This window comes from Scyliorhinus canicula, chromosome 14, assembly GCF_902713615.1.
Source record: "Scyliorhinus canicula chromosome 14, sScyCan1.1, whole genome shotgun sequence".
NCBI classification, from domain to species: Eukaryota; Metazoa; Chordata; class Chondrichthyes; order Carcharhiniformes; family Scyliorhinidae; genus Scyliorhinus; species Scyliorhinus canicula.
The window spans coordinates 49,839,870-49,853,948 of NC_052159.1; the positions used below are offsets into that span (position 1 = coordinate 49,839,870).

The 14,079-nt window shown below is 41.9% G+C and overlaps 1 protein-coding gene across 7 annotated transcripts in view; it reads left to right on the forward strand.

The window, feature by feature from the left end:
- Positions 1 to 14,079, forward strand: part of atp8a2 (ATPase phospholipid transporting 8A2) — a 792,435-nt gene that overhangs the window by 356,584 nt on the left and 421,772 nt on the right. For all 7 annotated transcript variants that reach the window (XM_038818743.1, XM_038818747.1, XM_038818746.1 and 4 more), the window contains 6 exons: positions 3,736 to 3,841; positions 7,215 to 7,297; positions 7,696 to 7,745; positions 8,384 to 8,453; positions 10,669 to 10,753; positions 12,247 to 12,386. In XM_038818743.1, coding sequence (XP_038674671.1) covers positions 3,736 to 3,841; positions 7,215 to 7,297; positions 7,696 to 7,745; positions 8,384 to 8,453; positions 10,669 to 10,753; positions 12,247 to 12,386 — 534 coding nt within the window. The remainder of the gene's footprint in view (positions 1 to 3,735; positions 3,842 to 7,214; positions 7,298 to 7,695; positions 7,746 to 8,383; positions 8,454 to 10,668; positions 10,754 to 12,246; positions 12,387 to 14,079) is intronic.

Consider the following 14,079-nt stretch of genomic DNA (forward strand, 5'->3'; position numbering starts at 1 on the left):
ACAGTGAGATTTAGTTAAACTTAATCCAATACTTGACAGAACATGTGGATTCTGGTACAGTTGGGAGCCTGTAAATTATATGTGGGAGACGTACATTTAGCCACATACTTAAGTACCTGTCAGCATTCATGAGGGTTGCAGGTTAAGGATACAGGTGTGCCTTGCATTTAACTGATATGATGAATTATAAAGATGGGAAAAAGAAGCAGGGGGAGCGCGATTCTCTGAAATGGAGACAGAGTGTTCGCGACGTGAACACCGTCTCGTTTCACGACGGCGCAAAACGGGCGTGGGGATTACCGATTCTGGCCCCCCCACGTCGCTGGAGCGGTTCACACTGCTCCAGCCTCCCTTCCCGGCGCTGCACCAACCCGCGCATGCGCAGTTGGGCCTTGCCAACCCGCGCATGCGCAGTTGGGCCGCACCAACCCGCACATGCGAGGGGGACTTCCTCAACGCGCCGGCCCCGACCCAACCTGGTGTGGGGGTTCAGGGGCCGGCCGCGTAATAAAATAGGGCCGGGGCGGGAGAGGCTGGCCCGCCGATCAGTGGGCCCCGATCACGGGCCAGACCCCATGGGAGGTCCCCCCAGTGAAGGAGCGCTTTTCCCCGCCCGACAGGCCGCCCCCCCGATCCTACGTGCAGAGTTCCCGCCGGCTGCGAGCATGTGTGAATGGCGCCGGCGGGACTCTGCCGTTTCCTCGCGGCCGCTCGGCCCATCAAGGCTGGAGAATCAGCGGCCCTTGATGAACAGCAGCCCACAACTGGCGCCACGCCAAACGCGCCGGCGCAAATGGTGCCAATTCTCCACACCTCGGAGAATCGCGCGCCGGTGTCGGGGCGGCGTGGCGCGGTTGCGCCGATTCTCCGGCCCGGCGCGGGGCTGGGAGAATCGCGCCCGTTATGCCTACTCCAATGTGAAGGAAATGTAGTATATCAGCTTTTAACTTGCGAGCTGAAGAGATTGAGTTGCATTTTGTGGCAGTTATTGTGAAATAGGAGCCTATTTGTTTACTTTTTTAAGTTCTCAAATCATAATTCAACTGCTACATCGAAATAGTTCTGAATCTGTTATGCATACTTTTATCTTTCTAAAATGTTTGTTGCTATCATCAAACTTCAGTTAGTTCCTTTGGCATATATGTATCTACATTTTTAATGATAGCAATTATGATTGCTTCTTCTGAACTGTGTTACAAACACAAATTAGCAGTACTATGTATACACAGGAAGCCTATCAGAGAGCTCCTGAAGTGAGGGGAGTGGGTTGAAGAGGGGAGTGGATTAATAGGTCAGACCAAATGTTTAAATGACAAAGTTGTATCTAAAATGGGAAAGTTGATGCAGCAGTGACTGTAGAATATAGAATGGAAGATGTGGAGTGCCAGGACTGTTGGAATTACCTGTTCCTCGACAGATTCCTTAACTGTTCATGAATATGTACATTTGTACTTCAAATTTAGAATTGTTAACGGCACCAGTCTAACTCTGTAGTCCGGTTTCAACCTGCCTCAAACCGGAAAGGAACATACAAACAGGGATAGACGACTTAGCACCTTGAGTCTGTTCCTGTCATTCAGTGAAATCATGGCAGGTCTGCAACAAAACTCCACTTTGCTCCTACATCTCTTGATTCCTTTGGTAACAAAAACTGATCAATATTGATTTTAAAATTTATAATTAACCCAGCCTGAATGTCATTTGTGGAAGAGAGTTCCAAACTTCTACCAACCTTTGCGCAAAGAGGTGTTTCCTAATTTCACTCCTGAAAGGTCTGACTCTAATTTTTACTCTATGCCACTTAGTCCTAAATTCCCCTCTAGTGGAAATAATTTCTCCCATTCTACCCTATCTGTTTATTTATTATCTTGTAAACTTAAATCAAATCTACCCTTAACCTTCTAAATTCCAGGGTAAATAACCCTGGTTTGTTTAATTTCTCCTCGTAACTTCACTCTTGCAGTCCAACTATCTTTCTGGTAAATATGCACTGCACACCTTTCAATGCCAATATATCCTTCCCACGGTGTGATGCCCAGAACTGGTTACATTTCTCCAAGAATGGTTTGACCAAGGCTTTGTGTAGCTGTAGGATGACATCTCCTATTCCTCGAAATATGACGGCCAGCATTTCATATAGTACATATTTTAATGGTCTGTGTACTTGGACCTCCACTGTTTTCTAGCCTTTAACCATTTCAAATGTATTCTATCTTTTTTACATCCAAAATGAATAACCACACATTTGCCTGTATTGAAATCTATTTGCTCCAGTTTTGCCCATTCAGTTAAGCTACCAATACCGCTTTGTAATTTTATACAGCTTACAATACTGCATCTGTGTGTCATTGGTAAAGTTGGTTATATGGCTTTCTATCGCATCAACTAATTTGTTAATGAATACAGTGAGTAGTTGAGTTCCTTGCAGGGCACCATGGCCCAAAATTTCCCAACTTGAGAAAATGACCTCGTAGCAAACATCTGTCTCCACTAGCCACATTCTGTTTATTAGGGTACCTGGCCATTATTCCTACTCTCTCCCTCTGCTCTGCCTATTTCCTAATCCGGTAAATAATTTGCCTTTAATCCCATGAGAAGGCAGTTTTACAGCACATATGTTTGACATTGTGTACCATTTCCAAAGGTCTTGGGGTACCATTGGGTTACTTAGGCACTGGCAATTTATCCGGAGCTGACACTAAGGTGAGAGTGCTGATTAGCCCCTGCTCGTGTTACCTAAACACTTAGATTTTAAGATGAGCTATGCATGGGCATAAAATAACGCAGATCGACAGTTGCACTACAAATACATTGTTTTTTGAACTTATTATTGGATTTTCATATTTTATATTCAACAATTCATAATTTACAAACTTCAAAACTGCACCAAAGACACGAGAGATAAAAGAACCAACACATATATTTACAAGCAAGTGTCTTCCCTATAACTATGGCCGTGGCCCCATTTAAATGGCATATGAATTTTTCAACCCCCAATATGGCTATGGCTAAAGCATGTATTTACAATTGTCTACAGTTTGGTTTGGGCTTTAGCGTGCCCTTGGACCAGTCCGCTGCGGCTTTGCCCCATGCCTTTCACATTCTCTTTGCGTGCTTTCGCCTCCCCCCTTCCTCCACCTCTTTCCCCTCTATCTCGTGCCTCATCCATGTCCGCCCCCGAAACAGGTTGGTGAACAGCTTCCATGTCCTGTGGAAACCTTATTCCGACCCACAGATGGCAAATTTTATTTTCTCCAGCCTGAGAAATTCCGCCAGGTTACTCAGCCAGTCTGCACTCTTTTGTAGTGCTGCCAATCGCCAGCCGAGCTGGATTCTCCAGCAGGCAATCAGGGAGGCAAAGGCTAGGGTGTCGGCCCCCCCTCCCGATTATGAGCTCTGGCTGATCTGATACCCCAAAGATCACCACTTTTGTGCATGGCTGCACCCTCTCTCACAACCCTGGACATGGCCTCAAAGAAGGTCGTCCAGTACCCGGCAAGTTTGGGGCACGCCCAGAACATGTGGGTGTGGTCGGCAAGACCTCCCTGGCACCATTTGCATTTAAATATAATTATGCTGTACTGACAGTGAGAAAAGTGTGGATTCTCGACAGTATGTGAAATTCGAACATGTATGTGATCAGATAAATAGATGTTGAGACTGTAAGACAATATAAAGTAACTTGAAAAGTTCTTAACTTGGTTGTTCACGCTGAATATGCATGCTTAATTTCAGCCAACGTCTGCCGAGATCCGGGAGTTTCTCATTATGATGGCAATTTGCCACACGGTAGTTCCTGAGAAAGATGGTGACGACATTAACTACCAGGCTTCATCTCCAGGTGAGATAACTAGAATATGATTGTGACAAACTGCAAGGTATAATTGTAGAACCAAGATCTCAAGTGGAATCCATGCCTTCATTTATTGTGCACCAACTCCTTAAAGAATTTTGGTATACTTCAGTGGAATGTTATGATTTTGAAGGGCGTCTGAACAACGTCTTTCTGAGGAGCCCCTCTTACTAAATTAATTCAGAGCCATTCCATGTGCTTAATTTGCTTCAGCCTTGTTTTACGTATCCTCTCACGACTGCACACACATCTCCCAATTGTGTTAACCTTATAGAGCGGATTCTAACCTAATCAACTGAGTAGCAGCATTCTCTTTTCTGTTCAGTTCCTTTAGTTGCTCTGGCAGTCTGTGCAAGGGGGTTTCAGGGCGGTATGCACTTTTGTTTCAGTGCTCCATTGTTATGCACAAGCCTGTTTTGTCCAGTGTATCATTGGATCAGCTCCCTATGGCTGTGCGAATGTGTGACTTTATTTGGGTACCAGTACTTGTACTTGATCACTTTCTGGTCTTATTGTTATCTTCTAGCCATAGCTACTAACAGCTCGCTGTTCCTCTACTGTATGCCACAAAATCTGTAATTTTAACTGGGATTGAGCAGCAAGGTTCGATACATCATAGGCAGGAACTGCTGACAAACAGAGAACCTTTAATCCATCAAATGCAGGAACTGATTTTTATATTTATGTATCCATTGAGTGTTTAATAGATTTAAACTCAAGTGTTTTAGATATTTATAGTCATTTATGACTTATGATTTTGAATCATTGTGATTCATGGTGCATCAGATCTGCTGAGGTAGCCAGTCCTGTTAAGTGGAATGTTAGTCTGCCTAAATTTATTGCATGTGCTTCGGCAACTGGTAGTTAATTCCTAGGAAGTTATATGTACTCAAATTGTCAAACAGATGATCAGGACGGGCTGCATAGAATACTGTTTCTCAGTAAATCGTTGCTCAGGTAAATATTGTATCACTGTAATACAAATCAAAGGAAATGATTGTAAGGTACAAATTGCATATTGTGAGTTCTGATGTTTATAATTGGTTTTCACATCAGCGCAAATAAAATGCTGGGAAAATTCTAGTCGCAAACAACATAAGTAGAGCTTTGTCTCATGAGCTTTGTCAGTCATATGAGAAATAGGGGATGTTAAAATATCCCTTTCTTCCTTTGCACCTTATCCAGATTTTTTCTGATGTGCGTCATTTGTTTTACAGCCTGCCTGGCCATACAATGGCTGCCTGACATAATTTCCATTGTTCGTCACATATTCGTGTGTGTCTTCCAGATAAATAATTGTTACCATTGAATAGAGCACAAACTCAATGTGGTAGGAATGGGTTGATGTGAGTGAAAGAATAATAAAGAGAGTACCAGTATAAGAAGTGAAGTGGTAAAGAAAAATATGATTTGGTACTGCAGTGATAATTGAGCAACAAATTTGAGAAAGATGGATCTATGTAGCCTACCTACTCAATTACCTGTTTTGACGTTCACATTCATTCATGAGGTTAATAATTACAATAAATTGTATTTATGTGGTGGCTTCAATATAAAAAATGGCTCAAAGTGCTCAGAAGTACAAGGAAGTTATATGTACTCAAATTGTCAAACAGATGATCAGGACGGGCTGATACAAGCTGTACAAAACCTTGGTCAGGCCACATTTGGAGTACTGTGTGCAGTTCTGGTCACCTCATTTTAGGAAGGATGTGGAAGCTTTGGAAAAGGTGCAAAGGAGATTTACCAGGATGTTGCCTGGAATGGAGAGTAGGTCTTATGAGGAAAGGTTGAGGGTGCTAGGCCTTTTCTCATTAGAACGGAGAAGGATGAGGGGCGACTTGATAGAGGTTTATAAGATGATCAGGGGAATAGATAGAGTAGATAGTCAGAGACTTTTTCCCCGGGTGGAACACACCATTACAAGGGGACATAAATTTAAGATAAATGGTGGAAGATATAGAGGGGATGTCAGAGGTAGGTTCTTTACCCAGAGAGTAGTGGGGGCATGGAATGCACTGCCTGTGGTAGTAGTTGAGTCGGAAAATTTATGGACCTTCAAACGGCTATTGGATAGGTACTTGGATTAGGGTAGAATAAGGGAGTGTAGGTTAACTTCTTAAGGGCAGCACGGTAGCATTGTGGATAGCACAATTGCTTCACAGCTCCAGGGTCCCAAGTTCGATTTCGACTTGGGTCACTGTCTGTGTGGAGTCTGCACATCCTCCCCGTGACTGCGTGGGTTTCCTCCGGGTACTCCGGTTTCCTCCCACAGTCCAAAGATGTGCAGGTTGGGTGGATTGGCCATGACAAATTGTCCAAAATTCTATGATTAACCTAGGACAAAAGTTCGGCGCAACATCGTGGGCCGAAGGGCCTGTTCTGTGCTGTATTTCTCTATCTCTATCTCTAAGAGATGCTTACTAGAAGGGAAATGGATTTGGAGCAATAGTTGAAGAGTTAGGAAAGAAGGCAGAAAATAGAGAGATTAGACAATACTTTGAGGAAGTAATGAAGGAAGATAGCAAAGTAGGAGGATTCCAGATAAATTAAAGTTGGTAGAGCTGGAAACTGTACCATCAGTGGAGGGAGGGGGAATGCGCAGAAAGGTAAAGCTTTAGAAGTCTTTGGCGATGGAAGCAGTGGAGGTCACAGGATATTGTGTGGGCCACTGCAGTGTAAGGTACAATTGGTGGAATTTTGAACCAATCGATCAGTAGAACTTGATCCTTGGCAGGCCAATGAAGTGCACACTGATCACATCCAGTGAAGAAAGAGCTCGCAGTTTATAAAGTCTTTGTTCATCGGATATCCAAAAACTTTAAAGTCAGTTGATTACTTTTGTATTATATTATACTGTGGTTATATGGAGCAATGCAGCAACCAACTTGTGCAGAGCAAGGTCCAGAAACAAATAATGGTGGTTCCTAGTGGTTCCTGTTGGGGTACAACTATTTGCCAAGGCACCAAGAAAACTCCCCAACTTTATTTTGAATAGTGCTGTGGAAACATTTACATCCACCTGAAAAGAAACTTGGTTTAAAATTCATATGAAAGTGCAGCAATCCTTCAGTACTGCCCAGAAATATCACTCCAGATTATGTGCTTCCACCTCTGGAATGGGACTGTAAAACACAATCTCCTGTTTTATATGTCAGTGTTGCTGCACTGAGCTAAGGCTATCACCAAAGGTGATTAAACTATGGATAAGGGTGAAAGTGACGAAATGGAGGAATCATGCCATGTTTTGCAGGTGGAGGTAAGTGGTGTTAGCAATCGACGCAGGAAAGGTCACCAGTTGCTTTTTTTACTATTAATTATGGGGGTAATCCTACTGACTGACAGATGTGTTTTTGCGCAGATGAAAACTCATTGGTAAAAGCTGCAAAGAAGTTTGGATTTATCTTCACTGGAAGGACACCTGATTCTGTTATTATCGAAGCTGTAAGTAAACTTATTGATATGATTTTGCTGTAGGTAGGGTGGCTGAGAGTGGGTGGGGTTTGATGGTGCAAGTGGCATTGAACATTTTGGGATGAGGTTGGCTTGATGAACCAGTTGGACTTTTCCTACCTATGTTCATATATTCTCTCATTATTGATTGGGGTACTTCATTACAGAGAATGAAATGTTTATGTATTTTCAAGGTTTGCTATTGAAGAACTGAGGAGCTGTGTTTTTAATTTTTCTGGAAACATCAAAATGAAATATATAAAACTGCATTATTTGTTTTGCCAAGTGTCATGTGTGTTTTGATTGCTGAAGTTTACTGTGAACTACTTGTATGATGTGAGAAGTTAAAATTACAAGCCAGACATATTTTTTTACTTCTCATTTACCAGATGGGAGAAGAGCAAACCTATGAACTCCTTAATGTTCTTGAATTTTCCAGGTAATGCATCTATCATTTAGTACATCACAATGACCAGTCCCATTGAAGTAACTGCATGGGGAAAAACATGCATTTAGAATGCACCTTATTATGACATCAAATACACAAAACCTTCACACAATGAATTACTTTTAGTTGTGATAATTGTTGTGCAGGAAAAACTGTGCACATTGGGGCTAAGAGTAGATATTCATTGAGATCTGAACTTAACTGTTAATTATGAAAATAATGGTCCATAATTTTTCTCTATCTGTTTTGATATGAGACTCTGTAGCGGATGCACTTGGTCAAGTCTCAGTTTATGAGGATGAAATAGGGACGGTTCGAAATAAATGTCAGGGTAATGCAGGCCAAACCTTCTCAAAATTGACTTGTGGCTGTTAAACTTTGTTAGACTGTGGGCTTACTTTTATTATATCCACAATTTGGGTTATATTTTTCATAGAGTCAGAAAGTTTTACAGAAATTGAGGACACATCAGTGATGTGCTCTGTGCACCTTCAACTTTGTCAGTTAGTAATCCTCAATAACGAGGAAGTTATTTATTATGAAGAAAACAGAATTTTGTGGCTTAGCTGGTGTATACTATTTTTGTTCACAATTGTGTAAGTGAATTTGTTTGTTTTTACGACCAATAGCACCAGGAAGCGAATGTCGGTGATTGTTAAAATGCCATCAGGAACGATCCGCCTGTACTGCAAAGGAGCAGTAAGTATTCTGTTCAATTTGTTCAACCACACAAATAGCACAAATCTGTAAGGCTGTTCCCAGCTCTGATTACCATTTAGGTTTTTTTTTAAGTAATCTTTATTTTAACATTTTGTGTTCAAGGAGAATTCAAAGCATTTGTAAATACTGTACATACAAAAATAACACTCATCCCATTCATGTTTCATTAAGTCCTAAATTCACAAAAACTGAAAAGCTTCATATCCTCTGTGCTAAGACAGTTGATATCAGTGGGATGGCAATTTGCATATTTGTGCCTCAGAACTAGTTGCATCCTGTTGGCCAAGCTGTTCTAGTACAGCTACAATACTGGCATCTCCCCAACAATGTGGACATTTCCCAGGATTATCCTGTTCACAAAAAAGGGACAAATCCCATCTGGTCAATTATCACCCCATCAACCTCCACTCTATCATTAGCAAAGTGATGGAAGGTATTGTCGACAGTGCTTTCAAGCAACACTACAGCAATAACCTTCTCGTTGGTGTTCAGTTGGGTTCTGCCAGGTCCACTCAGCTCCCCTCCTCATTACAGTCTTGGTCCAAACACGATTAAAAAATTTGAATCCCAGAGGTGAGGTGGGAATGTCTGCACCTGAAATAGGGCAGCATTTGACTGACTGGAACACTGGCAAATTGAAGTCAGTGAGAATTGGGGGTAAACTCTCTACTTGTTGGAGTCATACCTAGCACAAAGCCACCATCCTGACTTGGAAATATATATTGATTGTTGGAGGCCAGTCTGTCCCTGGACACCACTGCATCACTACTCAGGGTAGTTTCCCAGACCAGACTATCTTCAACTGCTTCATCAATGATATTCCTTTCACTGTACGATAATAAATGGGGATGTTCGGTGATAATTGCACATTTGGTGCCATTCACAACTCCTCAGGCACTGCAATGCATGTTTGATGCATAGCTGACGGGCAGCACGGTAGCACAAGTGGCTAGCACTGTGGCTGCTCAGCGTCAGGGTCCCAGGTTCGATTCCACACTGGGTCACTCTCTGTGCGGAGTCTGCACGCTCTCCCCGTGTCTGCGTGGGTTTCCTCCAGGTGCTCCGGTTTCCTCCCACAGTCCAAAGACATGCAGGCTAGGTAGATTGGCCATGCTAAATTGCCCTTTATGTCCAAAAAAAAAGGTTAAGGAGGAGTTATTGGGTTATGGGGATAGGGTGGAAGTCAGGGCTTAAGTGGGACAGTGCAGACTCGATGGGCCGAATGGCCTCCTTCTGCACTGTATGTTCTATGACGTGCCTGCCATACAAATGCAGCACGGAGGCACAGTGGTTAGCATTACTGCCTCACAGCATGAGGGACCCTCGTTCGATTCTGGTCTTGGGTAACTGGGTTGTGTTTGCATATTCTCCCTGTGTCTGCGTGGGTTTCCTCCGGGTGCTCCGGTTTTCTCCCACAGTCCAAAAATTTTTTTTTTTTAAATAGATTTTACAGTACCCAATTATATTTTCTCCAATTAAAAGGGTAATTTAGCGTGGCCAATCTACCTCCAAAGATGTGCACGTTAGATGGAGTTACAGGGATAGGACATGGGGGTGGGCCTAGGTAGGGCTCTTGGTGGCGTTGGTGCAGACTGGAAACAGTGTCAATTACTGGGTAGGGGGATGCCCTGGGGGTTTGGGAAGGGGGTGATTGCGACATTGGGGCTTGACCCGGGGAGAGCGGTTGAGGTAGGGCCGCAGCTCCCATGCCCAAGAGGGCTGGGCAGGGCACCCCAAATCTGACAGGCCTTCAGATTGAGGCGACCCAGCCTTGCTTCCTGCCTGAGATGGAGAATTGTTCCTTTTTCTGTTTCTCAACCTGCTGGGCAGGGTAAGCCTTTAAGTGGCCATTTTGGCCACTTGAGGGCCTGAATAGTGAAATTGCGGCTGAGTTGGGATGGAGGAACTCACGTCCATGTGATTTTACACCACTCCCGCTTTACAACTCAGCTGGGGAATGGAAAATTCTGCCCCAACAGTCGATTTCACTTTTTAAAATATTTGCCTTTTGATAATGCAAAAGTGCAGATCCTCAACCTACGGGTTTTTCAATTGCATGGATAATAGTTTGCAGTTAGGTTTCCCAGACACCAGAAAATGGTGGCCATTTTCAAAGCAGATCATCTTGCATTCCTGCAGAATTTAGGTGAAATATTTAAAAGATAAAATAAATTAATATTTTGCCATTTAACAGGACAATGTCGTTTTTGAAAGACTTGCTGAGTCATCAGAACATAGAGTTCAGACATTAAATCACCTTGAACAGTTTGCTACAGAAGGTAAGAAAACTGAAATAACATGCACTTGGTGATGTAGATGAGTGTTTGACCACGACCAGCCATGGAATAAAATAGTGGCAAATTTACTATACTAGCAAGCTAAATAGTGGTTCATTTTATTGCCCTATATGGTGAATTAATATTCACAGTCACACCAGTTTCTACACTATCAGAATCTTAAATTCCTAACTCATAATATGGTTAATATGACAGATGTTTTCTCTTTTGTGATTTGGCAAATATCTAGAATATCAAATGTTCCTAAGACTCCTGGTCAATCAGGAAAACTATTGAAAACAGCCTTGAGACCATTAGATTAAACAGAATTACGACACTTAGAAAAATAGAAACATAGAAAATAGAAGCCGGAGGAGGCCATTTGGTCCTTCAAACCTGCTCCGCTATTCATTATGACTATGGCTGATTAAGTTCAATACCCTGATCCCGCCTTCCCCCTATATCCCTTGATCCTTTTAGCCCCAAGAGCTATATCCAATTCCTTCTTGAAATTATACAACATTTTGGCTTCAACTACTTTTTGTGGTATCGAATTCCACAGATTCACCACTCTCTGGGTGAAGATGTTTCTCCTCACCTCAGTCCTAAAAGGTTTACCCCTTATCCTCAAACTATGACCCCTCGTTCTGGACTCCCCCACCATCGGGAACATTCTTTCTGAATCTACTTTTCTAATCCTGTTAGAATTTTACAAGTTTCTATGAGATCCCCTCTCACTTTTCTAAACTCCAGTAAATATAATCCTAACCGATTTAGTCTCTACTCATATGACAGTCCCACCATCCCAGGAATCAGACTGAACTCCCTCCATACAAGTACATGGGGGGTGTGGAGTAGGGCTGGGGAGTAGCATCGCAGGGTGGGAGTTACTGTCGATGGAAGTGTTAGCAGCAAATCAACTTCCTCATTGTAAAATAATTTAACTTACTCTCTAGGCAGGATTTTTATTTTGGGGTCAATACCATTTCAGTGTCTGTGGCCCGTTGCGATTGTTGAACTGCTGGCTCAGCACCCCACAGAGGTTTGTAATCCTGCTGTCCGAGATGGTAAGAGAGAGAGAGGATGCCTCAAGATGAAGCCACTCTTAAAGACTTTTTAATTAAGATGAAAATTAACAGAGGTGGCTACAGGATTGGGGTGGCTGTGGCCTCGATTGCCAGCTGGAAAATTCTAGTCATCTTTGCCTACCCTGTGCCCTTCTTTCGACTCTTTGAGAGCCTTAATTGACTACCAGCTGTTTGAAGACAGGTAACTGTCATCTCATCTGAAGGTGAGAACATATAGGCAAACTGGTCTGGTAGAGTCACACGCCGATTTCCAGCCCTCCCAACTCCATTTTTGCATCTGACACAGATGAAAATTTCCAATCTCTGTCTCTTAAATTGGATTAGGTTAGGTTCATGGCACAATTATTTCCTTAATTTACAGTTTAGTATTTAGTATTGAAATAGTCTTTCTTATCTTTTCCTTTTCAGGTTTAAGGACGTTGTGTTTTGCGTACACTGATCTGGAATTGAATGACTACAAGCAGTGGTCACAGATTTATAAGAAAGCCAGCATAGCTCTTCAGCATAGAACCACTAAGTTGGAGGAATGCTATGAACTCATAGAAAAGGTGAGTTGTGATTACTGCTGTGTTACATGCATGTGCCACAGTTGTGGACAGTGCCTCAAAACTTGCGCATTGGAAAGGCGAGAGACCATGAAAGCAATTTGTTATAGAGTGTTATTAGTATGCTTCATCTTTTTAAAATCCATTGCTGAAGTCATTAGTTGTTGTTACCACCTGTGTATCTTCGTATTTAACTGCCGTTAGTTCTAATTGTATTCAGTTACTGTTATTTCGATATTTAGCCAGCTGCTCCATTTTTGTGTCTATACTGTATTTTAAACTTCATTATTTTTATATATTAAAGAAGATTAACTTTCACCGCATTTCGACTACCTTTTCATGGTCAAGTTACCACACAATTGACATGGCACTGGCCTGTGCTAGTTTCCCACAGAGCTTCATTTATATTGTCCTGATACTTCAGCTCGGTCCCAATTAAAGTGCATCTCATTTCACTGGCTACAACCCAAAAGTGAATTTGCTGATATATTTTTATTGTCTTGCTTTGAGAAGAAGGAGGATCAACTGCTTGTGAAAAGAAGACAACAGCAGCCTTTTGCAGTCCAGATCCAGTCCACAGTTGGAAATGAATATAAGTTGCACTAGACACCGCAATAGAGCAGCTGCAAGAGTTCCTCGAGCCTGCCTCAAAAGCAGCGCACGAGTCATTGATTGTTTTGCAGATTAGCTCTGAGAGAACAACCACATAACCTGGAAGCTTTTTCAGTGACTCCACTATCTTCTTTTCCCTTGAACCATTAACTTTTAACTGCCTTTTATTTTATGATTTTGTGTATCTTGAAGGAGTCATTGGCATACTTTAATAGTTCATACTGTATGTTAATAAACATTGCCTTTCTATTTGATAAGGCTGGATTTATAATACGATAATATGTTTGTTCAATGGGAGAAACCTTGTTGAAGTCTCTTTTATTCTGGGTAACAGTAAGTTAAAGTAAACAATTGACCATTTTGGTGAGTGAATCAACCTTTTAATCTAATAGTGCAATCTGTGCAGCGGGGGGGCTAATTAAACTAGCACTTCTCTCATCTCGATCCTAACAGTATAGAAAACAGAACATGCAGATAAAGTTAGGCTGACTGGTCGTGTGGTGGATTGATTGGGACAAATGGCCTGTTTCCATGTTGTCATTTTTGTGTGTAAAATGAAAGTGTTATTTGAACTATATCCAGCAGAGTGCAGCAGTATTTAAACTTCTGAAGCTGTAAAAGAAAATCTCATTTATTTTTAACAATATGTTGTACCATTTTACAGTACAAATGCTCAGTGAAAGGATGAAATTATACATTAGTTAAGAAAATCTGTACATATCGGGGAAAAATTAGTTTAAAGTACTTTCATGCTTGCGAATTAACTTTAGATCTAGAAGTCAGTGCTGTTCCTTTTGATGGCTCAGTGGATATATATTGTATCATGAGGTGTGGCAGTAAGTCATGCAAACTTGAAGCCCTTGGTCGCCTGTGCTGAGTTAATTGTTTTCAGTGGTAAGAATTGGCCTCAGTGTCCTGTGACTGCAATAGCAATTTGCATTTAAATTGTGCCTTTTTTGTAGCAAAATATACATGAGCAATTACACAGTCAGATTATTTCATTCCCATTCACCATTTGTCTCACTTTCACTCTGATTGAAATAAGTAATTGCTTATGTGAAATAAATTTCAACATATGTTTAAT